We start from the raw sequence: 27835 nt of genomic DNA, 5'->3' as shown, positions 1-27835 counted from the left end.
AATAAATGGCAGCTTCATAGGACCCTCCCACCACACCCTGTGTCATCCTCACATAGTTGGCTAGGATTAAAAAAGATCACATTTGGCCCCAGATCACATTTCTCCCTGCTCTTTTGGCAATAAATGAGTCAGTGAATTCATAGGCACATACTAGCGCAGGGGTCTGCAACCTGTGGCTCTCCCATCAATTCCCATCAGCCCCTGCCAGCATGGCCAATTGGCTGATGGGATTTGTAGTCCATGAACATCTGGAGAGCCACAGGTTGCAGACCCCTGTAGCGGCATCCAGACTTCTGGTTCCTAGTCTCCTATCCCCTGCAGCTGTGAGAGGAATAATCAGAAGCAAGGAAGTCTAGCTGTGAATGAACGAGCCTGGTAACATGAGTAGACTTCTTTTTTAAATAATGAAATGCTTCAAAACTCTCTCTCGCACACAAACAAAAAAAATCTATGCTGTTGTTCAGGCAAAAATATAGCTTAAATTCTTCTTCGTTCTATTTTGTTACTCATCAAGGAGATGCCGAAAAGAGAGGATGAATATCTAATGCCTCCTCGGTGCGACACACTTCCTCAGCTCTTTGCCACAAGTCTTGTGACATTCAGTTACTGGCTGGAAAATTGAGACATCGGCACCTATCACGTGAGGAACTATGGCTTTCTGGCGACACTACAAAAAGTCAAGCTTTGCTGAAAATTAGGAACTGGCCCTTGCTCACCCACATGAAAAAGGGGGCTATTCTGTTGTTGCAGTCTTTAAATATTTCAGATAAGTTTGTTAACCAAGGTTTTATAGTGTTATATTGGTTTTGTAGATGTTTTATAAGGTCCATTTAATTAATGGGGCTTGGACAGATTTATGGAGTAGAAGTCGATTTATGGCTACCAATCTTGACCCTCTTTGATCTGAGATTGCAAATGCCTTAACAGACCAGGTGCTCGGGAGCAACAGCCGCAGAAGGCCATTGCTTTCACATCCTGCATGTGAGCTCCCAATGGCACCTGGTGGGCCACTGCGAGTAGCAGAGAGCAGGACTAGATGAACTCTGGTCTGATCCAGTTGGCTTGTTCTTATGTTCTTATGTTCTTAATGATTGTATTGTTTATGCTGTTATTTGTCCTGTTATTACGCTGTGATGAGTCCACCTTTTGTTGGGAAAGTGTAGGATAGAATAAATATCTAAAGGTGCAGCAGCATTGGGCAGCGTCTAGGAAAAATAAAACCCAAGCGAACAGCCTAAGATGAAGGAAAGAACATTCCGAGGTTATGATATCATCAAGTGGTATCAAAATTGAAAGAACATATTGCCAAAGAAGGTGGCCAATTAAGAAAAAAAAAGACTTTCAAACAATTAATTACTGGAAATCCAATGCATTTATTAGGATATATTAAAGGTTATTGCAACATGATACTGAAACAGAGCAAGTAAAAGAATGCATGATAAGATGGATGCAAAATTTAGGAGTAAACATACTCATGAGTCAATGTAAAAATCTTTGGTCTAAAATGTCAAATACTAAGAGAAAATGGTATAAAATAATTTTAGATAGTATGTTACACCTAAAAGATATAGTTAAAGCAAACAAAGATTATAACAGGAAGTGTGCCAGAAATGTCAAAATACAGATGCAACATTCTACGATAAGTGGGGAACAGGCAAGAAAGCAACAAAATATTGGAAAGAGATACATGATGAAGTGCAGAAGACTGTAAAACTCAAATCTGAGATGATTCCAAAAGTATGTTTTTAAACACTGAACGAAGTAACGTTCCAAAAATATGCAATGAATTATTTAACTACATGGGATATGCAGCAAAATGGAAGGCAGACAAATTGGATATTGTTGAACGGGTGGATGAGTAAATTAACGGACAATGCAGCAATGGCAAAACGAACATCTTTTATACACAACAGATCAATTTCAGAATTGAACACACACACACAGACATATAGTTGAAAATTAAGAATAAAGTTAAACCAAAACAGAAGAAATATTTAGGCAAATATATGTTTTATCATAAATATGTTATTAGATATGTTGAAAAGACATAGTAATGTAATTTTTTTAAATGTAATTATAGAGGTTAGAGCTCGAGTTGTGGTTAGTTTGTTAATGATTTAGTACATGCCACGTTATTCCAGGCTGGCATTTTCTTCAGAGATCCTCTGAAGATGCCAGCCACAGATGCAGGCGAAACGTCAGGAGAGAATGCTGCTAGAACGCGGCCATACAGCCCAGAAACCACACAGCACCCAAGTGATTCCGGCCGTGAAAGCCTTCGACAATACATTAAATTTAGATAGTAAGCTCTATATAAACTGTAAGAATATGAAAGGCTACCCTGTATGTATAAGACTATGTTTCCTTTGTGTCCTGAAATAAAAACAAACAAAAAGAGAGACACAATCGAACCTGGGACCCTGAGATTCTACTCTCTCTAAAGCACTACATTGTAGAAGCTCATTTCGTTCTTTAAGCCTCTAAAGCCAACTACTTAACTGAAATAAAAATAACTTCAGGCACAAAGACTATAAGAGGTAAAGTGAAATTATTTTGATCAGAAAGAAGGCATGGACACAAGATTTCTTAGAATGTTCCATCGTTTCTACAGTATCCCTAAAGGAATCCTTGCAACGGCTCTCAATTGCCTGTCGTGATGTGGAAAGTTTTAGCAAGTAGAGAGTTAAAAAACTGTTCACTGTACTCTGCTAGGAGCCAAAGGTCAAAGCCATACCAAGACTATTTATAATCAACAGCAATGCTGTATCTACCGATCTCATTTACAAAGACTTGTTTCACTGCCATACAAGGCTTCCAGAACAAGGAGAGACGAAGAAAAAATTCCCCCCAAAAACCCCTCATGATATTTTTCATTATGCCGTATGGAATATCACTGCTGTTAAATTCGAGAACAATGGACTTTAGCAGCTCAGGGTCATATACACCAACACTATTTTTTTTAAAGTTATTTATTAAATATTAACTCATTTCATAAGACAGGAGGTCACAACATTAGAAAAAGAAGGACCGTGTTCCAAATGTGCCTGAAGGGCAACAAACTACAAATCCCTCTTTTCTTAACTTTGGCTCTCGATATTTGTCTTGTTAGCAGCGGGTGAGTTTATGCGTTCTGAACTTTAGGGGTAACTGTCAAAAGCTACAACCTGCTCTGAAATTACTGAGATTTGAATGAAATTATTCAATTCAAGAAGAAGAAGAAGAAGAAGAAGAAGAAGAAGAAGAGGAGGAGGAGGAGGAGGAGGAGGAGTTTGGATTTATATCCCTCCTTTCTCTCCTGCAGGAGACTCAAAGGGGCTTACAGTCTCCTTACCCTTCCCGGCTCACAACAAACACCCTGTGAGGTAGGTGGGGCTGAGAGAGCTCTGAGAAGCTGTGACTAGCCCAAGGTCACCCAGCGGGCGTGTGTGGGAGTGCACAGGCTAATCTGAATTCCCCAGATAAGCCTCCACAGCTCAGGCGGCAGAGCTGGGAGTCAAACCCGGTTCCTCCAGATTAGATACACGAGCTCTTAACCTCCTACGCCACTGCTCTAGTGACTGGTTCCCATGCAAACAGTTTTGGCTGACCAGGATTCTTACTGAAAAAGCTGACAGAAGAAAATGAGTTTTACTTCATTCTATATGCAAAGCTCTTGAGACCACCGATCTCTTTTCTTCGTAAACTGCCCAAGTCCATAAGCTTCTCTATCTCGGAAAGTTAAGAGGCGTGGGAACGTACGTAGCTTGCCACCACTCACTCATACGTACAATTAAACATTCGTAGCAGTTGCCAATACAGCAGCTGGTAACACTTTCCACTTCTTGCTCGTGATTAACAACTTTAATTTAAATTGAAAAATCGTGGCACTCTGGCAGGCTCAGACATTTCCTCCTCCATCTTGAAAATTTTGCCACTGATAGTTTACAGGCTGACAGGGCAGGGTCACAGCACCTTGACTCCAAACCATGACGTGAGCCCAAGCTTTTATTTGGGTTTGCAAATCAAGGTTTAGAGGCAAAGCAGTAATGATGGTATGCCAACTCAGACATCAGGAAAAGCCATGGCTAGTGAAAACCAAGGAAAAACAGAGAGAAGAGAATTGGCATAAGCACGTGGAAGAAGGGCACCAAAAGGAACACCCCAAAGCACCAAACAACGAACAGGCATGGCTGCTGAATTGAACAGGAATTTTCATGAATGAAAATTTTGAGGGGGGAAAACAGGCTTAATTTTACCTTTAAGAACTGGCCGTTCATTTCTTGCCTTTCACATTCTGTGGTTTAGTGTTTAGTCTCTACTTTTATCTTAGCCATATAAGTTCCGTAATTGATCCCTACTGTGATTACTTTTATTGTAGATTCTCATTCCTCCTCCTACAATAGAGGGGGTTTTTTGGGGGGGGGGGGTACTATCTTTCTAAAGGCGGATACCAGCTCCATGAATGCAGAATCACAGGCAAACAGACTGCGATGAACATATGGATTTCATGCAAATTTCCTACATGAAAGAGATCTCAGCGTAGTAAAATCACAACACCTGAGCTGGTGCTTAGATTCATCAGGTGCTTGGAAAAGGACATAAACAGAAAGCCTGGATGCCGGGTTGGATCCCAGCAGGGTTTCTGCAGGTGAATAAACGTGGGAGGGGTTTTCCCCTGATCCCCCCAAAAGCTACTGTTGTGGATCATGGAAACTGCATGGATATGAACCATGTGGCATGGGAAGGTGGACTGAAAAAGGTGGCCCGATCCAAATCATGATGAAAAATGATCTATGTGATGCTACCTGACATTAAAGCAGACTGCTGGTAAATCTAGCCCAGGGGTCTGCAACCTGCGGCTCTCCAGATGTTCATGAACTACAAATCCTACCATCCCCTGCCATCATGGCCAATTGGCCATGATGGCAGGGGCTGATGGGAATTGTAGTCCATGAACATCTGGAGAGCCGCAGGTTGCAGACCCCTGATCTAGCCCAATGTTGTCTACTCAGATTGACAGCTGTTCCCAAGTAAAGGTCATTCCTATTGGAGACCCTTTAAGAGCAAATTCAAGGGATTGAAACTGGGATTTCCTGGAGGTAAAATGTTTACTAGCACTGAGCTGTAGCCACTCCTATTGAGCCCTTAACACCATCATTATACCTCATACTTTTACATCCTCTCACAGAGGCCCCTTCCACACGTGCAGGATAATGAACTTTCAATCCACTTTCAATGCGCATTGCAGCTGTGAAGAACAGCAAAATCCACTTGCAAACAGTTGTGAAAGTGGACTGAAAAGTGCATTATTCTGCATGTGCGGAAATGGCTAGAGATGTCTAGCAATAAGATGTCCAGCGCCCATCCAAGCCCCGCCTCCTGAGCCCCTCTCTCCCTGATGGCTTCCGTAAGTGGAACGGGGGGGGGGGCACGGGGAGCTGTCATGCCCCCGGGGTGCCATCTAGGCCTGGTACTTCACTGGTAATGTGCCAGTAGAATTGATTGAGGAGATTTCTAGCAATCTTCGGCAAGGCGGCACCTCACGGTTGGTTGGCTTGGACTGTCACTCTTGCAGACTGTCTTCCCTAGACCGTCTCCTTTATTTCCTCCTCTCTGAATGGCTTACACCACATAGCAAAGGCCTACAGTTATTTGTCAAGGCCATTTTAGACTTGCTGTTTTTAAGTCTTCACAGTGACAACGCCAGTTTGATGCAGAGGATGCTGCTTAAGTTGGATCCAAGAAGGGGGGGAAATGATGATGATGATGATGATGATGATGATGATGATGATGATGATGATGATGATGATGATGATGATGATGATGATGATGATGATGGTGATGGTGATGGTGATGGTGATGATGATGGTGATGATGATGATGATATGGAAAGGGTGATCTCTGTTGCCGGGCTCATAGCTGAAAAAAGTTTGAGTCCGGGGCACCTTTAAGACCAACCAAGCTTTTTCCTTGGTATCAGCTTTCCCTCATACCAAGAATAAAACTGTGTTGGCCCTTTCCTTTATTATTAAGCTCATATGACCAAAGGTCCTCAGATTGCCACTGGACTCAAACTTTTTCCTGCTGCTTCAGACCAACATGTCTACCCACCTGTGCCCATGAGGCACTGTTGAAACAGTTGAGCTTGTTTCCATGGACTGTGCATTTTGTATGCAGATTCCGGGTGCCTTTACATCACCATTACTTATGAAACCAGGCAATTCTATTTGGCACTCCTGCTTCCTGATAAAAATGTTGCTGTAACAGATAAGGCGGTTACATTTCATGTGGCGGCTTGCAAGGTATGAAAGAGGACTCTGGCTAAGATGGCATGATTGATATGAACACAGATGTTGTTTTGATTGTATGACTGGAATTAGCGCTCCTCCAGATGAGATCTGGGCCCTGCAGGAACTGGGGCAGTTCTGCAGGGCCTGTAAGAAAGAACTGTTCCTCCCACCATGCAGTTGAGGCATCGATGGTTCTCTCCAACATATGGCTTCCCCAACCCACTCCTTTCCCCTTCGGCATAGAGATGAACTTAATACCCTCACATTTTAGATTAGGTTTTTAAACTGGTTGTGGTTTTACTGCAGCTTAAAACCTATTTTGGTTTTATTTTGCATGTATAAAATGTTGGTTTTATTTTGCATGTATGAAACGTTGCAAAAATCTATTTTGGTTGTATTTTGCATGTATGAAATGTTGGAAGCCACCCTGAGCCTGCAAGCGGAAGGGTGGTGCAGAATGACTAACTTACTAACTAAATAAGATATCTGAATCAGTTGTGATAGTATTTTATGTTGTTCTTTTATTCTGTGCTGATCTCTGACTACAACTTGACTGGCTGGCTGGCTGCCTAACCACCTGGGCTAATAAGTGTGGGTGTTCATGAATTCCAGAATTCTTCACCAGGGAAAAAGCAAGCCGCTAGTCAAGTCTCAGGCAAACATTGCCGATAACAGACAAAAAAAAAGTTCCCGCCCCCTAAGACAGACTGTCTCCCTTCAGTGGCCCATAGCAAGCTCAAAAAGCAGGAACGGCTCTCTTGCAATGTTTCCCTAAAGCTAGATCAAAAAAGAAGAGTTTGGATTTACACCTTGCTTTTCCCAACCGTAAGGAGTGTCAAAGCAGCTTATACACTCCTTTCCCTCCCTCTCCCCACAACGGGCACCATGTGAGGTAGGTGGGGCTGCGGGAGCTCCAAGAGAACTGTGATTAGCCCCCAAATCTCCCCCACAGGCTTCATGTGTAGGAGCAGGGAAACAGATCCAGTTCACCAGATAAAGAGCCCACCGCTCATGTGGAGGAGCGGAAAAAGCAAACCCAGTTCTCCAGATCACAGGCCTAACCGCTACACCATGCTGGTTCTCAAACCAAACCAAACCAAACCACACACTCAGCTGCAGCACAACCTCTAGAGAACTATCTGATGGATGTGTTACCCCTCAACACCTTCTTTTTTCACGCTCTTGGTGATAGAATTCTGTGACATTTGCAGGAGCCGGAGCGGCTGCGTTGTTTCCTTTTTAATGACCCTCTGCAATGCCACACTCCTGACACGGCCCCTGCTCGCCCTTGTGTAGCAGCCATCTCCCACAGCTCCTCCACCCCCCATAACACTCACAACAGGGTAGAGAATCCATTATGCTAATCTATTCTTGGCTCCGCTGCTCCCTTGGCAGCAGCCTGCAGTCTCCAGAGCGAGCGTGTTTCTGCCGAGTTCAGAAAATCTTACACCCAGCTCCGCAAAGCTTCCTCCTCCCTCCTCTCCTCCCCCCCACCCCCAAAGACTGGTGCGATGCAAGAGTCAGCCGAGAGTTTCCCTGATTCAAAGCAGGCTCTCCAGCCTCGTATCAAGTGGCTTGTTTCCCTGTGTGTGTTTACACAGTAAGCATATCGCTTGTGGGCTTCCAGATGAACATCCCACTGGGCCCGGCGTTCCTGCTGTTTTTCTGAGGCCCGCACAGACGGACTTGCACAGGGACAAGATGCCGAATGCAAAGACAGGGCTGGACAGCAAAATGGATATGTCTTCCAGCTAGTGTTCCACGCGACGGATTTCTGCAATCATGAAGTGGAGGGAAAGGCAGTCTCCTTCGCTGAAGCCCAGGGCATGTCGGTAAGGAAAAATCCGATTTCATTTCATTTTTTTTCGTTTCCGTCATTGTTAGCCTGCCTTTCTGAAGGAGAATCAAGGCATGAGAATCAAGGTTTATGGCATGATGCATCCTAAAATGGTATGTTTGCGTGGGTGTGCCCCCCCCCCACCTGCTCTGTTCTAAAAAGCTTGAAATCAGAATTATCAAGCCAGAGGGGATAAAACTGATTTTTAAGCTTAGCTGTTCTGCTTTTAAAAAAGAAAAGAAAAGGAAAGCATAGCGGCATTGCGAAACAGACGTTTACGGGGTATCAAAAAACAGAATTCAGCCATCACTGTTGCTGAAAATATAGCACTCCTCTGATGTTATGGATTTTATGTGCCGACATTGACTAAGCTGAAGAATGTTTTCAAGCATGAGTTGAAGCGTGGGGGTGGGGGGTTGGGATCAATACTAGTAAATCAGTACCAGAAAACTGCTAGGCATTCACCGAGCTTTTCAGACTTGTCCTTCTGTATTTCTCTTCTAGCGCTAGGTATATTCAGCACCTAAGTGTCCAAGGATGGAGACTTTACCTCTCTCTAAGCTCTAGGAGCACATACTGCTGCATTGAGAGTCACAGGATGGTTCAACAAAGCCAAGTCTGTGCAAGAATATGTTCAGAAAGGTAAAAGCATGAGACTGTACACATTTTTTTTGCTAAAATGGGACTGGGAAACATTAGCCAGAAATAGCACCACAAGGAAAAAGCTGTGCTGTTAGGGTCAGAATTTTCCTGTTGACCAGGAGCGATCTGAAATGTGCTAAACACACTAATTTTATTTTATACCTTGCTGTCAAAAGCATTCACTTTGGTGCTAATTAAACCAAAAGAGGGGGAGGGGGAAAAGAGAGATAGTGCCTTGATCAGTTTTCATCACAACAGTGGCACAGACCCCCCTCCCCCTCCGTGATCCAAATAAACAAAGCGGTGGTGAAAGCCTGCTAAGGTACCATCACTAGCGCTGCAACAATAAACACCGCAGACTTAAACAAACATGATCAAACACAGGACATAAGAATACAGTTTTAAAAAGGAAATAGGATCAGAAGCTGAGGAACTGCACAAAGAGTTCCACATGCCCACTTTGTGCTTCTCAAACAACACAGCAAAAGCATTTCCGCCCCCCCCCCCCCCGTGCATCCCCCCCACTGTGGATGCAGGGAAGCTTGAGGGCACCTTGCAATATAGTGTGTGTGTGTGTGGGGGGGGGTATCTTTGGAAAGGCAGCATCAAACATTTTTGTATGTGTGCGCTCTCCAGTCACATTTGACTTATAGTGACCCCCATAGGCAATGAGACTCGTCCAAGGTCACCCAGCAGGCTGCATGTGGAAAGAGTGGGGAATCGAACCTGGTCCTCTGGATTAGAGTCCAGCACTCTTAACCACAATAGCACATTGGCTCTATCAAACATTTCTAGATGGTATTAAATAGCTCTTTGGGTATCAGCCTTTACAAGGACAGTAACACCACCACCACCACCACCCCACACACACAATCTTCTGCAGGAATGAGAATCTACAATAAAAGTAATCATATTAAGGGTCAATTACTGAAGTGACATAGTTCAAATAAAGGTAGAAACTGAACGCTAAACCCCAGAATGGGAAAGGCAAGAAAAGAACAGCCAGTTCTGAAAGGGGAAGTTAAGCATGTTTTTTTTTCACCCTAAAACTGCATTCATGAAAGTTCCCGATATACGAAGTTCCATAGACACAGGCTTAACCTATAACTGGATGCTCTATGGAGGGAGGGGGGAGGGACACAGGGAGAGAGGAGGTGCAGTTTGTGATTGACAGAATGCCCACTCATCTTAAGTCAAACACGGATCTCTCTTCCTATCCTTCCTCAGGTAGATTGAACATGCTTCCCTGAACGATGGTTAAAAGAAAACATCTGGACCACAGAAGATGAACCAACTTGAGGCAGTCAAATCTGGGTTTTTAGTATGCATAGTGGGTAGCGTTTTCATCTTTGCCTTCTTCTACATCAAGAATACAGCCTTCAAGGGAGCCAATGAGCAAAAACTTTCCCCAGGATTAGCTGAATGTGGTTTCTACCCAGACGAGCTGTGCTCGGCTCTCTTTGAGGGCAAAGATGCTGCTCCTCAAATTGGCCACCTCTGTGAACAGGTTCTTCGTGGACAAGAGATGTCTACCTGCATACAGACTCCGTGCAACTGTTCCACGATGCACAAGAGACTCCATTTTATTACCAGGCCGCTGTCGGAAGAAGAAGGGAACTTCTCTTTGGCGTACATCATCACTATTCACAAAGAGCTAGAGATGTTTATCAAGTTGTTCAGAGCCATTTATATGCCTCAAAACATCTACTGCATACACATTGACGAAAAATCACCAAAGGATTACAAGGCAACCGTGCAAATGCTGGTTAATTGCTTTGAAAATGTTTTCATTGCTTCGAAAAGAGAGACCGTCGTTTATGCTGGATTTTCTAGACTGCAAGCGGATATCAACTGCATGCACGATTTGATTCATTCCAAAACTCAATGGAGTTATGTTGTAAACCTATGTGGGCAGGATTTCCCCATCAAAACTAACAAGGAGCTGGTGCAATATATCAAGAGCAAATGGAATGGTAAGAACATGACTCCAGGAATTGTTCAGCCACCTCACATGAAATATCGAACACACACAAGTTACAATGAATACGTACACGCGGGAAAATCTTACGTGTATCCAACGAAGAAGGTGAAAGGTCAACCACCCCACAATTTGACTCTGTATTTTGGAAGTGCCTACTATGTACTCACAAGAAAATTCGTAGAATTTGCACTGACCGATGAACGTGCAAAAGATTTGCTTGAATGGTCAAGGGACACCTACAGTCCTGATGAGCACTACTGGGTCACTCTGAACAGGCTCCCAGGTAAGCAACATTTCTTATACATGTCCTACTCTGGTGCCCCTGATGTTCATGGATTATGATTCCCATCAGCTCCTGCCAGCATGCCAACTGGTCATGCTGGCAGGGACTGATGGGAATCATAGGCCATGAACATCTGGGGCATCAGTGTTGGATACCCCTATACTACAGAGTATACCCACACATTTCATTCTCCAGCCATTGATAATCAATTAGGAGCTAATATGTCAAAATGACTTTCTCATTTGGCCCTTCAGAGTTCATAAAAACAGTAAACCCACAATATTCAGCATCAAAATGCTGGTACAGCCTCCTAGATATTACTTTTAAAAAACCCATTCATCTACAAAACCTGTTAGTTTTTAATAGAAGGGCTTTTCCCATCTCAAAGCATCAAATACATGCATAACATTCTGAAGGCATCAGAATTCTATGCTGACTTTAAACAAAAAAGCTTCTGAAACACATAGGAATATAGATGTTCAGGACAATCTCTCATTTAGACGCACCTCCGTTAACTACCCATAAAACATTGTGTTTTTCTCTATTCTGGAAAACTCTTCATAAACCCTCATGACATTGACAATCTCTCTACCCTCCCAATATCCCAGCCAAAAATGTTCCCACAATTCATCTCCTGGGGAGAAAGGGGAGTCTGAGAAACAGGGGTCAAAGATTTGCCAAGGGGTGGGGGTGGGGATAAGATGCACAGAAATGAGCAGCAAAAGTGAACCCATGATATCCCCGTCTCCCCACATTTCAGGCAAGACCAGTGCTTCAAATGTGTCAGTCTCAGGTGATACATGTCCACAGTATTCTGGGTCCTCTTGGGGAAGAAAAAGATTGGGAATGGGTGGACCTTTAAGAGAGCCAGTGGGGTTTAGTAGTTAAGAGCAGGTGCACTCTAATCTGGAGAACTGGGTTTGATTCCCCGCTCTGCCACTTGAGCTGTGGAGGCTTATCTGGGGAGCTAGATTAGCCTGTGCACTCCAACACACACCAGCTGGGTGACTTTGGGCTAGTCACAGTTCTTCAGAGCTCTCTCAGCCCCACCTACCTCACAGGGTGTTTGTTGTGAGGGGGGAAGGGAAAGGAGATTGTAAGCCCCTTTGAGTCTCCGTACGGGGAGAAAGGGGGGATATAAATCCAAACTCTTCTTCTTCTTAACCTTCACAATATGAGATGCTGGAACTAAGTCTGGCAGCCGATTGCTGATGCATGAAGGGATTTGTCTCAAGTGAGAGCCTGTTGTCTTACATCGAAGAAACTGCATGAGATCAGGGGAATGGAGTTTGAGATACACCCTCCATACAAGATCACCTGGGAGCACCACCTAGTTCAGTGTTGGCGAACCTTTTAGAGACCGCATGCCAGGGGCGGGAGCGAGGGGAAACTGCGCCCACGGCATGCGTGCACCCTGTGCCCCTGCCGCACCCCCATCTTGCCCTGGAACGCCCCAAAACACCCCTGCCATGCCCCCACAAGGGCGCATGCCAGTGCATCGCACACCCTTCGCCCTCATGGCGCTATGCCACTGCCAAGTGCCCAAATGGGCAATGGCACGTGTGCCCACGAAGAGGGCTCTGAGTTCGCCACCACTGACCTAGATTGTCTTCTCCCACTCCGTTGCCCGTATTGGCAGAGCCAGCCTAGTTCCTCCCCAAGGTAACTTCTTGGAATGTTTTGTCATCTTCCCTTAGGCTGCTCCTGCCAGGCTACTCCTTACAAGCAAGGGAGTGTTGCACACACTATCACGCCACACCCTTTCATGGAAACTCTGTTCTCCTATGATGTGTAAAATGCAAGGAGGGGTGGCATGCAAGGGAAGAGGAGCCTCCTCCCCTTCCTCCCCTTCCTTGCATGCCACCCCTCACTCTCTCCCCTCACTCCCTCCTCTTCCCTTGCATACCACCCCTCCTTGCATGCCACACATCATAGGGGGGACAGAGCTTCCATGAAAGCACGATGTGCCAAGGCCGGGTGTCTCTCTTACAGCTTGGCAGAACTTCCCTTCTGATGCCAAGACGTGCATCGTCTCCATGACCAGGTGCCAGGGGACCTCCTACACCTTCCGGAGAAATTGCAGGCAGCCTTTGCTTTGAAATATTTTAAGACGTTCTGCGCACTTCCCCTTCCCTCATCCTCAACTAGGCCTCAGAAACAGAAGCAATTGTTTTTTTCCTAAGAGAGTCATGAGATGAGGCCCCACTGAAACGGCAAAAGGAGCAATGCAGGGGAGAGAGAGTCAGCATTTTAAATAATGAACCCTTCTTTTTAACACGACCATTAGATGCCCCAGGCACCACGCCGGACGCGGACTGGGAAGGAAACATACGGACCATCAAGTGGAGAGATCAAGAAGGAAAAGCCCACAACGGCTGCAAAGGTAACACAATGACTAGTGTGCAAAGGTGACACGAAGGTAACACAATGACCGGGCAAGCTTGCCTCGAAACGCACTGTGCGCTTGCTCTCTGCACCAGGCACTGATAAGACACAATGCTTTTGTTCCTTCGGATACAGCTTGAGCGCTGAGCTGACAACATAAGGCTCAAACAAATGGAAGCTGGCACTACATCAGAGTAGGGAAGATGGTTGTCACCCAATCTAGCGCCCATTTCTAAGGGACAACAGGCACTTAATAGCTTTCTGATTGGACCCACAATGTACATCTCAAAACAGACAAAGCAGAGGAAATCCCACCAGGTAGCAGCGGATCAAACTGAGAGTTCTCTAGCAATTACTACATTTACCATAGTAACAAAGTGATGATTACATTCATCTTGAAGTCGACTTGCGTGTACACTACTATGCTCTGCCTCAGATAAAGATGTCAGTACAGTCAATTGAGGTTCAGCAGCAAAGAAAATGGTCTGCTTCCACATTAGAACATAGCCCTAAACTATATCATTCTCAGGACATGAGAATTGTTGTTCATTTTTATGAGCTGCCTTTGTCAAAGCCAATTATTTCATGCATTACTGAAAACGGCACTTTGATTCAAGAGTATTTATACCGGCAGTTCACTGAACGACTATCACTAGAACACAGGTGGACCATTCTACAACAAAGAAGGTCCAGCATGTTGAGTTGGTTGGAGTTTACAGCACAAAGAAGCGGCTTACATGCTGATTAAAAGGGCAAAAGGCAAAAGTTTATCAGGAAGTACATTTAGAATAGGAAAGAGGGAGAGATGGGATGCTGCTATCTTGCTAGCTAGGAGGAGTCCCCACAACTATCTTTCGAGAAGAAGAAGGATATTAGACCTGATAGTACCAATCTAAGGGCAGGCAAGGAGTGACACAAAAAGGACAGAGGGGTCACCAGCTTTGCAGCCCTTTCTCGCTGACCGCTTGCCCAGCCGCTGCTGGGTCTTCTTCTCAGTTTCTTTGAACATTAGACATTGCTACAACCAACAAAGTTCTGTGGCGGAGGAATACACTATCCAACTACCATCTTTTTCTGAGACAGGGTACAGTCTGGTATAGGGTTGGAGTGTCAGACTAGGACTTGAGAGACCCAAGTTTGAATCCCCACTGCCATGGAAGCTTTCAGCCTAACCTATCCTGCAGGGTTGTTGTAAGGAAGAGAGAAGAGTGAACGAAGCTACCCCTGGGGCCCCAATGGACAGAAAAACAGGGTACAAATGAAGTCAATAAATAAAATATCTCGCCAGAGGAATTTTACTACAGTGAGGTAGTCAGACAAGATAGTTTCCCCTTCACCCAGATTTTGTTTTCTTTTTCTGAGGTTTCTGAAAGAGACGCTGTTGAAGGGGTGAGACTACGTAACTGGAGCTTGGCTTGACTCCAGTAGTATCTTAGAGACCAGTGAGATTTTTGGTCCCAAAGATATTACTGGAAACAAATCTAGCTTTCTATGGCAGATTAACGTGACCACTCCCCTGAAACTCTCATCATGGGTAATTATATAAAATAATTTTTATGCTGGGAAGGGTTGACAAGTAGCATTTACATATCGACTGGTGCAATATAGCTTTAATCTCCCAGGATACACATAAACATGCGAATGTCATTTGCTGGAAATACGAATAAGATGAGGAAACATTACCCAGAGATTTAAGTACCTATTCCAGAAACCTTGGGTTTCAATGATGTAAACAGGAACAGCCTGCTCTGAACACGAGTTCTCATCATTTTGCAAGGATTGAATGAACCTCCTGTAACCTCCCAACCCTAACCCTCCTGCAACCACTACAGAAGTAAAGGAGGGAAATGACCTTCCATTTATTTGTCCATCTTTGCTCTCACCCCAAACCATTTCCTTCACTGCTTTTGCACAGAAGGCAACAAGTTTACCCCCTGCAATATTCAGTGTGGCTTTTCTTGACCGTCTAAATAAGGCCACTTTATATTGCCCTTAATTCATATATTCATATAAGGAGCAGCAGTGGTGTAGGAGGTTAAGAGCTCATGTATCTAATCTGGAGGAACCGGGTTTGATTCTCCGCTCTGCCGCCTGAGTTGTGGAGGCTTATCTGGGGAATTCAGATTAGCCTGTACACTCCCACACACGCCAGCTGAGTGACCTTGGGCTAGTCACAACTTCTCGGAGCTCTCTCAGCCCCACTTACCTCACAGGGTATTTGTTGTGAGGGGGGAAGGGCAAGGAGACTGTAAGACCCTTTTAGTCTCCTGCAGGAGAGAAAGGGGGGATACAAATCCAAACTCTTCTTCTTCATATACAAAGAACCTCCCCATTCACAACAGCTGGAACATGCAAACTTTGCATTCCAAGGACCACAAAGAGATACAAAAACCACTTGGTGGGCTGGGTCTGGGTTGGCCCCATTTTATATAACTCAGGCTAAGAATGGGGTTAGGGTGCTGCTCAAGAGGCAAGACTGTAGCCCTTAAACTTCTAAGCCACTCCTCTTAAGCAGATCCAATCCCACCTAGCAGTTGTATGCCAGAACTTTAAAGAACTTTTTTTTCCAAATTTTAATTCATAATCTATATAGGATAAGGAACCTTCTTTTACTTCAGAGCAATACTGTATTGTCTGTGCTGATGAGGCCCAGTCACAGAACGTGCACAAGCTTTTATATCTTGCATGCTCAAACTATGAACAGCTTCACATGTGGGTATTTCTTCTCTTAGTTGCACACATCATAAGAACATAAGAGCAAGCCTGCTGGATCAGACCATAGTCTATCTAGTCCAGGACTCTGCTACTTGCAGTGGCCCACCAAAGATGCCTTTGGGAGCTCACATGCAGGATGTAAAAGCAATGGCCTGCTGCTGCTGCTGCTGCTCCTGAGCACCTGGTCTGCTAAGGCATTTGCAATCTTAGATCAAGGAAGATCAAGATTGGTAGCCATACATCGACTTCTCCTCCATAAATCTATCCAAGACCCTTTTAAAGCTATCCAGATTAGAGGCCATCACCACCTCCTGTGGCAGCATATTCCTAACACCAATCACGCATTGTGTGAAGAAATGTTTCCTTTTATTAGTCCTAATTCTTCCCCCCAGCATTTTCAATGAATGCCCCCTGGTTCTAGTATTGTGACAAAGAGAGAAAAATTTCTCTCTGTCAACATTTTCTACTCTATGCATAATTGTATAGACTTCAATCATATCCCCCCTCAGGCGTCTCCTCTCCAAACTAAAGAGTCCCAAGCGCTGCAACCTCTCCTCATAGGGAAGGTGCTCCAGTCCCTCAATCATCCTCGTTGCCCTTCTCTGCACTTTTTCTATCTCTTCGATATCCTTTTTGAGATGTGGTGACCAGAACTGAACACAGTACATCCTCTTTCTGCTTAAGTATAGCACCCCCAAGCAAAGAATGTCAAGGTGAAGCATGGGTGAGGGGGAAATCCCCTTTATTTTCCATACTACTTCTACTCTGACTTCCTCCAGGGGATCCCCAGTCTGCCCCAACCTGTGTCTTTAAGATGCCTCATTCTAGCCAGCACTGCCCACAGATGGTACGGAAGCTGGGGCAAGTGGAAATTTTGTGTCAATAAAACAATCAAGGGGGAATGGCAAAGGGAAAAGAGTGAGAGAGCAATGGGGCATACCATGAGTCATACACTGCCCACTGCCCATTCTAGAATGCACTCAATCTTGGACTGCCAGTTTACCATTTAGGTTTGTTTATTTATTTACAGGTCATTATGTCAGAGACATCTGTGTGTACGGACTCGGTGATATAAAATGGATCATCGAATCTCCCAATTTGTTTGCTAACAAATTCGAGCCAGAAACGTATCCGCTTGTCATGGAATGTCTCGAGAGGCATTATCGACTCAAAGTACTCCAGCAGGCTGAAGTCCCATTGGAAGAACACTGGGCTTTACAGGAGCATCCTTCTTTTAACATGAAGCCCAACATCTGAGTCAACCATGGCCAACATCACAAGGACGGAAGACAGGAACCAAAGGATGCCATTTTGTTTCACATGTACATTGCAGAAATGAAACCTGACCAATGCAGCACCCGTATTGTATATTTTGGGACCACCAACAGCATTACAAGGGGAAAAAATTATTCATGGATCCACTATCTTTAGCAGTTTGGCCTCAAGCCCCTTTGGATGGAAAGGCATTATAAAAATAAGCTCAATAAATTCTCCAAATACATCAATCAGGGCTGCAGCACTTAGTTAATTGATCGGCTCATTGATTAAAGGCCTCTTAAAACTTCAGTAAACAAAGCTTCCTCCAATTCATCTGGAAGCAAATGTTTTAGAACGCTTCATAGTATTTTCTGAATAAAAGTATCACCTAAGTGACAGGTGTTATATACAAGAGGCATTTGAGGGCTCTTGTTTAAATGGAGGGAATGCCTCTAAGATGCACATATATGGTGCAGCAAACATTATCATCTAAGAATGTGAATGATTTTTTTCCTCCTCCTGGTTTGAATCCAAGCGTAACTGTCGGTATAGCAAATCAATTAAGTTGACCAATTCACTGAAGTGTCATCGACTGGATGACAAAAATCCTTTTTAAAACATTCCAAGTTGCTGGTATAGACAAAGTTACGTATAATATGAAAAGCAACAACCACACAATGTACATAGATTCCAGAACTATCTATGAAAAAGGCTCAAGACGGAATTGGGTGTTGCATAGACAGAATGTTCCATAGGGTGTTCCATAGACAGGGTGATCTATAATGATACAGGGTCTGTAAAGATGTAGGGAGCAAAATGCTAGGTACTGCAAAAGATCTCGCCCAAGCAGAACTGAAGAAAGCCTGTTTATGTTTCTGCTTGCACGCAACCAAATCCTAGCCATTATATAGCAACTCTGCAGATTTCAGTGGAATGTCAAAACGTGGCGCTTGTACAAGATGTTTATAGCACAAACTATTCCATGCCACCTAAGTTATTGAACGTTTGAGATTATATGTGATCGTGACACTGAGGACCGGTGTACGCATGGATCTTTTGCTTTCTGTGTGCTCATAGTTTCCAAAGCTCTTGGGATCAGTGTGTGTGTTGGTACCCGAGTTATTCTTGAAAATTTAACTGAATCCATTTAGAACACGGGCATCCAACAACAAAGACAACAAAACAATGATATATTATTAACAAAATATACTGGTTCATAGTTTTGATGACATGGGGAAAGAAAATTGGGTCCCAAATGTTTTGAGAAGCAGATAAGTCTCATGCCTTGATGTTACATATTTCAGAGTTTGATGGATCATGATCCCATCGCGCTAAGTACCTGTGCCCCATAATTGTGGTGATTTTATGGAGGACTCCCAAAGAATTTTTGAAAAGTTGGTCATCCCTGTTTTATAGCACCTTTTTAAAGGAATAGTCAGTGGTCTTGCCAGCAGCGAATGACCCTTTGGGTTTCTTCTGTCACATAGTACTGGATGAAAGCTACATATACTGCAAGAATAAGGAAGTAACATAGTCTGTTCTGTGTGTGTGTCTGTGAGGACAAGATCTAGGAGTATGGGTGGACTGTAAGCTGATATGCACCGTCAGTGTGACGCAGCAGCGAAAAGGCTAATATGGTCTTGGGGTGTATCGATGTGGGCATATCGTTCCAATCACACCATGTCACTGTCCTACCGCACACAACATTGGTCAGGCAGCACCTGAAGTTCTGGAGGCTTTGCTTCAAAAAGGATGTGGACAGAATGGAGTGATGGCTGAGGAGGGACATGTGGATGATCAGGGGTCTGGAGACCAAGCAGAAAAGTATCAGTCGGAGGGAGGGAGAGAGAGGTGGCATGCAAGGGGAGAGAGGAGGAGGCATGCAAAGGAGGGGGAAGGGCCCAGCATTTGGACATGACCCACCCACCCTAGTGAAGGGAGGGGGAGGGGTGGCATGCAAGGGAGGGGAGGGAGGGAGAGGGGCCACAGCATCTGGACATGGCCCACCCACCCTAGAAGAGGGAGAGGGAGGGGAGGGAGTAAGGGGTGGCATGCAAGGGAGGGACTTGGTAATGTTCAGTCTTGGGATGAGGAGGTTAAAGGGGGACATGATTGACCTCTTTAAGTATTTGAAAGGCTGTCACTTAGAAGTAACGGCAGAGAGCGGACATGGAAGATACGACTCACAATAATGGGTTTAAATTACAGGCGAAAAACCAGGGCATTAGGGATTTATTTTTTTAAATAATACTTCAGAGATGGAAGCAGCTGCCCATGGAGGTGGTAAGCTCCCCCTCAATGGCAGTCTTCAGCTATGACCACTTTCGACTATGCTTTGATGACTCTACTACTTGAGACCACAGGTGTGGGATGCTGTGTTTTGATCCAATGGGAAGTCTTCAGGACAGAAAGGATTTCTGTCTACAGAGTGCGACTTAGGTGTTCCATCAACTAGGTTATGGTGCATACATTCAAACAGGGGGCAGTATCCTCCAGGTCTGTTCTGCCCAAAGTAGTCTTTTCCTCTACTGCACGGGGTCTTTCCCAAGCCAAAAGGTTCTCCTGGAACAGCCTCTTGCATTGAGGAAGACTCCCTGTGCCAGGCGAAAGAAGCCGCTGCTAGCTAACGGATCCACAAGATCCAACCCAGTAAATTGAGTGTTCTGACTCAAAGAAGAACGTGATCTTGAGCTAAGACAATTCAGGAAAAGAAAAATCTGTGGCTGTGAAGAGAACTGCTTTCCTAAGCATGGGCTTAATTTTACATATTAATCAAACAGTCAAACCACTCTATACATCTCAGCCTTCTTCAAACTATCCAACTCAAAATGCTCAATTTAAAAAAAAAACAGCCCATGTATATAGTATCTGATATTGTTACCTGCAATTCAGTGAATTCTATATACTTTATGTCCTACCAAAACTTTTTTTTTAAAAGTCAGATCAGATGTAAACTTTGAATCTATGCGGTTGGATCCAGCCAGTCTTTTCACTCAATCTCACCTACCGGTATTTCTTCTCCTTACTACAGCCCCAATCACACACAGCTTTTGCGTATACTTGATCTCCTGCACAGCCTTTTGGGCACGCAAAGGTGACCTTCTTGATTCCTTCTGCACCAGAAAAAAAACAAGAAGAGTTTGGATTTATAGCCCACCGTTCTCTCCTGTAAGGAGGCTCAAAGCGGCTTACAAACTCCTTTTCTTCCTTTCCCCACATCAGACACCTTGTGAGGTAGGTGAGGCTGGGAGAATTCTGAGAGAACTGTGACTAGCACCAGATCACCTGTGTGATCTGTTTCATGTGTAGGAGTGGGGAATCAAACCTGGCTCACAGATTAGACCAGTGATGGCAAACCTTTGGCACTCCAGATGTTACGGACTACAATTCCCATCAGCCCCTGCCAGCATGGCCAATTGGCCATGCTGGCAGGGGCTGATGGGAATTGTAGTCCATAACATCTGGAGTGCCAAAGGTTCGCCACCACGGGATTAGACTCTGCCGCTCATGTAGTGGAATCAAACCCAGGGAATCAAACGCAGTTCTCTGGATTAGTGTCAAGTGCTCATAACCAATACATCACACTGGCTTTCGGAAAAGCTGTTGGATCCATCACAGACCAGCTACTGAGACTGAACACTTGTGTTATTTTTGCTTTACTGCAAGCTCTTAGACTCAAGCTGGGCTAAATCCATGCTCATTTTTAAGACTTGCTTTTTCCCAATATAACTGTGGGGGCAGCTTTCCTGAGAGGAAGAACAGCTCGGGGTCGAAAGGTCTTTTAATCCTTCCAACCTTTACCTTTTTTTTTTTGCTTCTGCAAAACAACCACCACCAACCTGCCTGCACTCAATCTGAGGGGAGGAAAACAGAGCCGCCGATCATTCCAAATTTCCCCCAGGAGAAGTAAAAATAACTAGGGGCAGAGTAGTATTTTTAAATAGAAAAAAGGGGGAGAAAATAATGAAAAAAAAAATCTCTCTGCTACATCATGCTGTTCTCCCCTTAGGAAAAAGCAGCTCCAGCGGCTGGACTTCAAAAAGACCAATAGCCTTCAAAACATCATGCGTAGCTCTGAGGAACAAAAATTCTGACAGACGCAGAAAGCCGAACAGTAAAACAAAAGTGGCCTTTTGAGGATAGTGTGACACAATCCAGATGCAAAGAGGAAATCACTTCTTTCCAAATAATCCGGCATATAACGGATCTCTGAAAGCATGCCGCAACAGAAAAAGACTTTGCCTCTGCTGTCTGAACAAGAAACAGTTCTAGAAAATAAAGGGAAACAACCCCAGGCACAAGGTGTTCCCACTTGGCAGTTACATACAATCACAAAACATTCCTTTCTAAACTTTGGGCTTTTAGTGGAAGCCGTCTGGGGGGGAGGGGGGACAGATATGAAGATATTAATACCCAATGCATGTTTATCAGCAGATTGCCAGAGTGGCCAACTCATCTTCTGGGCAATTTAACATCTCCCATCTCTTTCTGGGACAGTACAGAGGAGCTATGTGCACTTGACTGACTTCACCTTCAGATTTCGGTTCTTGTATCTAGGACTCCACTGCAGGTCCTAGGATGCAAGCAGGTCTTTCATGCCCAGGGAAAAATAGGGTCCATCTCCTACAGCTTATTAAATTGGCAGGACCAGGACAGGGGGCTTATATCACTCCATTCAATGATGTTTAAAGCCTTCCCCCAGTCTAAGGATACTTCTTCAGTCGGAAGAGCAAAATTCAAGCTTGGTAGCACGTTAAAGACCAACAAGAAATCCAGAGTATAAGCTTCCAAGAGTCAAAGGAATCTCTGACTCTCGAAAGCTTATACCTTGGATATCTTGTGGGTCTCTAAGGTTCTACCAGGCTCAAATCTTGCTCTTCTACTGCAGACCAACATGGCTACCCACCTGAAACCGCCTTACCCTTTATGTTCCTACTCGACCTCTGCGCTCGGCAGAGGCCAATTTGCTGGCGGTCCCCGGCTCCTCAATGATGCGGCTGGCCTTCACACAGGCCAGGGCCTTTACGGCTCTGGCCCCAGCCTGGTGGAACACTCTTCCTCCAGCTGTCCGGGCCCTGCGGGATCTTGGAGAATTCCACAGGGCCTGTAAAACAGAGTTGTTCCACCGGGCCTTTGGAGGGTCCAGCTGCTGAGGTGGTGCCCCCCCTTTCCTCTGCTCTATTTTTACATCAGGCTACCCTATATCATTGGGACCCGCCGTCCACCTCTTTTTCTGTTCTGAGGGGAGGGTTTGATATTAGGTTTATTGGGCGCCTTCTACTTTTACTATATTACCGCTGTTTTAAATGGGATTTTATCACTTATCTTAGTAATTTAAATTGTTGGAGCCTATGTAAATTGTTTTTATTGTTTGCTCCTTGTTAGTAGTGTATTAGATTTTATGTTGTAAACTGCCCTGAGCCCCTTGGGGATAGGGCGGTATAAAAAACTAATAAACAAACAAACAAACAAACAAACTTCTTCAGATGGGAGTGGCTGTGCTTCCGAGCAGAATGGTAGGGCATAAGTCACCAGATTGGAGCCAGTCAAAAAGATACATGCCTAAAGTATGACTCCATCCCTGCCAAAGACTTATATGTGTGGACCTTTCTGATGGATCCAACCCACACTGCTGACACCCGCTACTACTGTTTCACAATATTACAAGGAAACAACATGCATGATGCTTCCTAGCAGGCTTCTGTATCATTTAATGAATTCAACACTTGAATATCATGCCGATCACTCAGGGAGTTTTCACGCAGAGATGGATGCAATTCATGACAATGACTTCTGATGGGAAAATTTAAACTTCAGCGATGGGAGTCCGTTAGCCAATTAACAACAAATAGATTCAACCTCTGCTCTCACTGAGGATAGTATGTAATCTTAACGCTTTCAACAGTCCAGCAGACGACAAGAACGTGTTCTGGCAAAAAGATGTGCCTTTCAAATGATCTATTTTTAAGTGCTCTACTTGAACCACATCGTCCTGCTGGAAACAGGAACTGAAGCATTTCTTTTTGGTAATTTCCCAGATACAGACCTACCATAACTTTGTACTTCGACAAAGTCCCGCCCTTGCTCAACAGAGGAATTTGCCAATTATTAATGACTTCACTGCTGAATTGAGGAGGGAGGTGAACTCTGCTTCTTTGGAAGTCAAAAATGCGAGCCAAAGAACAGGACAGGCTGCACTGATTGCTGTTATGCTCAAGGGGATTTTCTTCTGGAGCTTTCAAGAGGTCTTCACCTCAGCAGTGAGACTGAAGGGGTTAACGTCAGATTGTTTGTACATACCTGGATTGAGGCCAGCCACCACAACGAGAAGGGGACTGCCTTCAAATGCTCTCGTCTGTGGCTTAACTAGGTCTCCAGAATAAATCATTAAACATTTTCCCACAGTTGTAAGAGAGGCCTTTGGCAGCCGAGCTCACTTTAAATAACCCCTGCTTCGTGCTGGTTTTCGGTTCCTTCTTTTCTTGGAAAGCCGATCCCTTGGATCCAAGCTTTCTCAAACATCTTTACAATATATATATATATATATATATATATTGGGGGGGTGGGGGGAAGCGGTGTACAAAACTTATACACTTCGTGTTGTGCAGCAGGCTTGGGCCAGAGGTCACACGGGAGTGACCAGTCACTTGCCAAGTGGTTAAAAGTGGATTTCCATCCATTGTGCCTCTGGTGACGTTGACTTTTAAAGGGACTGCAGGATCTTCTCTTTCGTGGGGAGGGAGCAGCCTAGAGATGATCTGGATGGGAAAATGAGAGCATCAAAACCACTGGCCATCTGCCCCTTCTCCCTGTGCATACACAAGCTTTCTTGCTCTGCCAATGTCAAGACCTGTTCAGTTCTTTCCAGTTCTTAGATAGATAAACTTTAATGTCATTGTGCACGCACAACAAAAATACAAACATCCCCCGATGCACATTTCTGCAGTCCTCACAGCCCATCTTCCACAATCCCCCTTCCAACCATCCCTACACAGCCACAGCCACGTCAACCCGACATCATAGAGTTCAGCATAGCCACAGCTCTAGAATAGAAGCTGTCTCTGAGCCTAGTTGTCCTTGTTTTTACAATCCTATATCATCTGCCAGATGGTAATATTTTTTTAAAAAAGAGCATGCAGGGTGAGACGGGTCTTTCAGAATATTCTGAACTTTCTTTAAGCAGATCTGTAGATCTGTTAGTTCTATATGGAAACTGATATTGACAGAGGCAGACTACCCATTGGGCAGAAGAGGCAGCTGCCTTGGGCGTAGAAATTGTAGGTCGTGTGGGGGGCGACACAATGTCCGAGCGGCCCCGCCGACTCTGGACCCGGCCGCCCGGCCCACAAGCCACCCGAGCAGCCTGCTAACCGAAAGTCAAACTCAGGACGGGGGAGAGCTCCGCCTCCGCAGTTCAGCGTGGCTGCCCTGACCCCGCCCACCATCTCCCCCTGCCCAGCCGGTCGGCCCCTTGGCCTGGAAGGCAGTGCAAGGACTCCACTGAGGCCTGCCTGGCCAGCGGCCACTCATGGCCCCTGCCACGGAACAGCCGCCGCCGCCACCCCAGGGGTCCCCCACATCATGCCGCCATGGCGCTGCCTGTCCCACCCGGGCTGGCCCACCCGCTTCTTCAAGACCTGGCCAGCAGCCACTCACGCCCCCGCCCCACAGCAGCAGCCGCCGCCACCCCCCCCTTGGGGTCTCCCACATCATGCCGCCACTTCTGCCGCTCGGGCCGGGCCGCCCGCTTCCTCTCCGGGGTTGCCCTCTATTGCGCGGTCCTCGGACGGCGGCACTCTGAAAACCACGAGGCCGCCGCTCGCTTCCACCGCCTCCTGCCTGGCAGCGTGGACTTGGTGCTGTGGCCTGTGGAGCTGCCGCCTGCCAGCCAGGAGTCAGTCAGAGGAGGAGGGAGGTCAGGCACCGAGGCAGCGGCGGCCTGGGGGCCGGTGGTGCAGGAGTCACGTGACAGGAGGGCAGCCCGCCCAGCGCCTGAGCGATTCAGCAATCAGCAGGTAAGGCTCAGCAGCTCCCCAACCCCCGGCTTCTCTTTGCGCGCCTGCTTTCACACCTGTCTCCAGAAGGGCTGGGATTCCCGCCTCGACTGTGGCTTCTTTCCTCTCCTTGCATCAGTGGCCTACTTGCATTGGGGGAGGGAAGGGGCTTCCCTTTTGAGGACCTGAAGCAATTCACAGATGCAAAGAGAGAGATGGGAATGGCCTTGTCTCCTTCGGTTGAGGGATTCCTGGAGAATTGGGAAGAGGAGGGAATGAAATAGGGATGTGATTCCCTAGAGTCGTCGCCCCCCCCCCCCAAAGCAGACATTTCCCTCTCCGAAGGAAACTGATATCTGTAGTCTGAAAAGGAGTCATAATTCTGGGAGGTCTCAAGGCCCTACCTGGGGGTTGGCATCTCTGCTGGGACAGGTGGGATGGAGCGCACAAGGATTATTTGTTCTGCCGCACCAAACCTGGAGCCAGCGCTAAATTTAAAGCAGTCAGAGTGGCAGATTAGGGCTGGGAAGACCCATGTTCCAAACAAAAGTAGCATTTCTGGGTAAAGAGCAATTAGCTTGTGTAACTCCCTGCCACAGGATGTCAGGGATCACCCGTTTTAAGATAGCTTCCAAAGGGGATTGGAACCAGCCATGGAAGGGGAGGTTCCTTTGTGGCTCCAGGCCATGCTGATCCTACAGAAGAAGCTCAGTGTTCACGGTCAGCAACTGCAGATGAATGATATGGTAGCTAAGAATGGCAGCTAGCTGAGAGCATTCTTCACAGTCTGCTTTTCTTGCGTGCTTCAGTGTGCTGCCTATTGGGAACTTCATGCCTTTTTGTGTTGAGGTAATGCTTTCCTGGCTTGTCATGTGAAGTGAACAGTGATTCTCGGTGACCTTTGAAAAATAAGCAATCTCTGCTTGTTTAGCTCACTATTAAACATTCATGAGGGTGGGGAGGAGGTTGTGCTAGCTGTTGGATAGCTCAGGAACAAGGAAGCATTCCAAAACCATGACTGAGCATTGCTTTCTCTAAGCAGCTTCTGGAATTTGGTAGCCAGTCTGTTCACTGCAAACCAGGCATTCTAATTCTTGCCCCCGTTTAGAGGACCCCAGTGAAAATGGCAGCAGCATTGTTGTATTGCTTCAAAGTGATCTTTGTGACTGGCAGATGTTTTGTGTGCTCTATGGGTGGCGGCTGAAGCAGGACTTTCTTTGTACATTTAGTGTGGATGGAAAGTGCAGAGCCGTGGCAGGAGAGCTGAGGAAATTATGCATGAATTGAAAAAGCTGGTGTTGAAATCTCACTTGCCCCATTGTGTGATGGAACCTTTCATGAACTTGAGAGATCTGTACCTGTACCATAAACAGCAGCAAGGAGGAGGGTGGGGAGGGTGAAGAGATAAATGCCATCTTACCTGGCTTGTTTCTTAGGAGATACTTAAACTATTTTCTTGGTGGGGACACTAGCTCATTATGAATGGGCATCCACTGCCTCCTGAATTGTGTGGCTTGATTTTAGGGAGTGAGGGCAAACGGTCAACAAATCTGCTTTGGGGTACACGTGTGTATTGCGTCATGCTTTCCAGCTCTGTAGTGTTGTGAGGCTAAGCAGGGTCAGCCCTGGTTAGCACTTGGATGGGATACCAGGGTTGCTATGAAGGAGGAGGCAAGGGCAAACCACCTCTGTTAATCTCTTGCTTTAAAAACCCTACTGGGTTGCCATAAGTCACTGGGACTTAATAGCACTTTACATACACAGTGTTGTAAGGCAGATAGGGGGTGGCCCCTGAAGCATTCCAAGGAAGCACCCATCAGTATCTGTTGACATCTGTTTGGATTTCCAGCAAGCATCATCTAAACTGAGATTGTGTGGCAAACACAAGGGAGTGTGACAGCTTTTCCCTCTGTCATTAGACATTTGAGTGAACATATTTCCCTAGATCACAAATTATGAGGTGGTCCATTTTTACCATCATTACAGGGCGATTGTCATGTTCTGGCACTCACAATTCATTTATACTGCTTGCCAAATAACTAATGCCAGAATCTTTTGTTTTTTTAGCACTAAGGCTCCTTCCGCACATGCAGAATAATGAACTTTCGAACTGCTTTCAATGCTCTTTGAAGCTGTGCGGAATAGCAAAATCCACTTTCAAACAGTTGTGAAAGTGGTTTGAAAACGCATTATTTTGCGTGTGCGGAAGGGGCCTAAGTGGCACCATCTTGATTTCCTGCCTTTGGTGCCAGAGGCCCGCTTTGCCAGTGTGAAATCCAGGTTGGGCAAAAGAATATCCTTCATTCACACAAAATGCACTATCCCTTTGATGGTGGTGTTAAGTTGCAGGGATCAGCTGGTGATCCCAAGTTAGCCCTGAAATGTTCTGCCTGCTCATTTCTGTGTTTCAGACCTTTGTTAAATAAACAGAAGCCAGTCAACTCCCCCTCCTACTAACAGTTGGCATCCTTC

At 45.5% G+C, this 27835-nt stretch overlaps 2 protein-coding genes across 5 annotated transcripts in view; one reads left to right on the top strand and one right to left on the bottom strand.

The window, feature by feature from the left end:
• The window catches only part of RTF2 (replication termination factor 2), an 89052-nt gene that overhangs the window by 35618 nt on the left and 25599 nt on the right, over window positions 1–27835 (bottom strand). The gene's annotated exons all lie outside the window — the stretch shown is intronic.
• LOC125432765 (beta-1,3-galactosyl-O-glycosyl-glycoprotein beta-1,6-N-acetylglucosaminyltransferase 7-like) lies at window positions 7713–18402 on the top strand. 3 transcript variants are annotated; one of them, XM_048496668.1, is made up of 5 exons: window positions 7714–8101; window positions 8617–8748; window positions 9976–11012; window positions 13300–13395; window positions 17143–18402. In XM_048496668.1, exons 3-5 carry the CDS (start codon window positions 10034–10036, stop codon window positions 17367–17369), a joined length of 1302 nt encoding a protein of 433 aa, XP_048352625.1. In that variant the 5' UTR covers window positions 7714–8101; window positions 8617–8748; window positions 9976–10033; the 3' UTR covers window positions 17370–18402. The 3 variants fall into 3 exon arrangements, with proteins under 3 accessions (XP_048352628.1, XP_048352625.1, XP_048352626.1); XM_048496669.1 differs by having other exon boundaries at window positions 8611–8748; XM_048496671.1 differs by lacking the exon at window positions 8617–8748 and having other exon boundaries at window positions 7713–8101.

This window comes from Sphaerodactylus townsendi, linkage group LG05 (genome assembly GCF_021028975.2).
Source record: "Sphaerodactylus townsendi isolate TG3544 linkage group LG05, MPM_Stown_v2.3, whole genome shotgun sequence".
NCBI classification, from domain to species: Eukaryota; Metazoa; Chordata; class Lepidosauria; order Squamata; family Sphaerodactylidae; genus Sphaerodactylus; species Sphaerodactylus townsendi.
The sequence above is the reverse complement of the archived record's forward strand: the minus strand, read 5'-3'. Positions and strand labels throughout refer to the sequence as shown.

Bases quoted from the DNA above. Each gene is read 5' to 3' on its own strand.
- LOC125432765 (XM_048496671.1), top strand. From the start codon at position 10,034: ATGAACCAACTTGAGGCAGTCAAATCTGGGTTTTTAGTATGCATAGTG. The intron at 11,013-13,299 runs GTAAGCAACATT...CACGACCATTAG, and splicing joins CACTCTGAACAGGCTCCCAG to ATGCCCCAGGCACCACGCCG. The intron at 13,396-17,142 runs GTAACACAATGA...ATTTATTTACAG, and splicing joins AGCCCACAACGGCTGCAAAG to GTCATTATGTCAGAGACATC.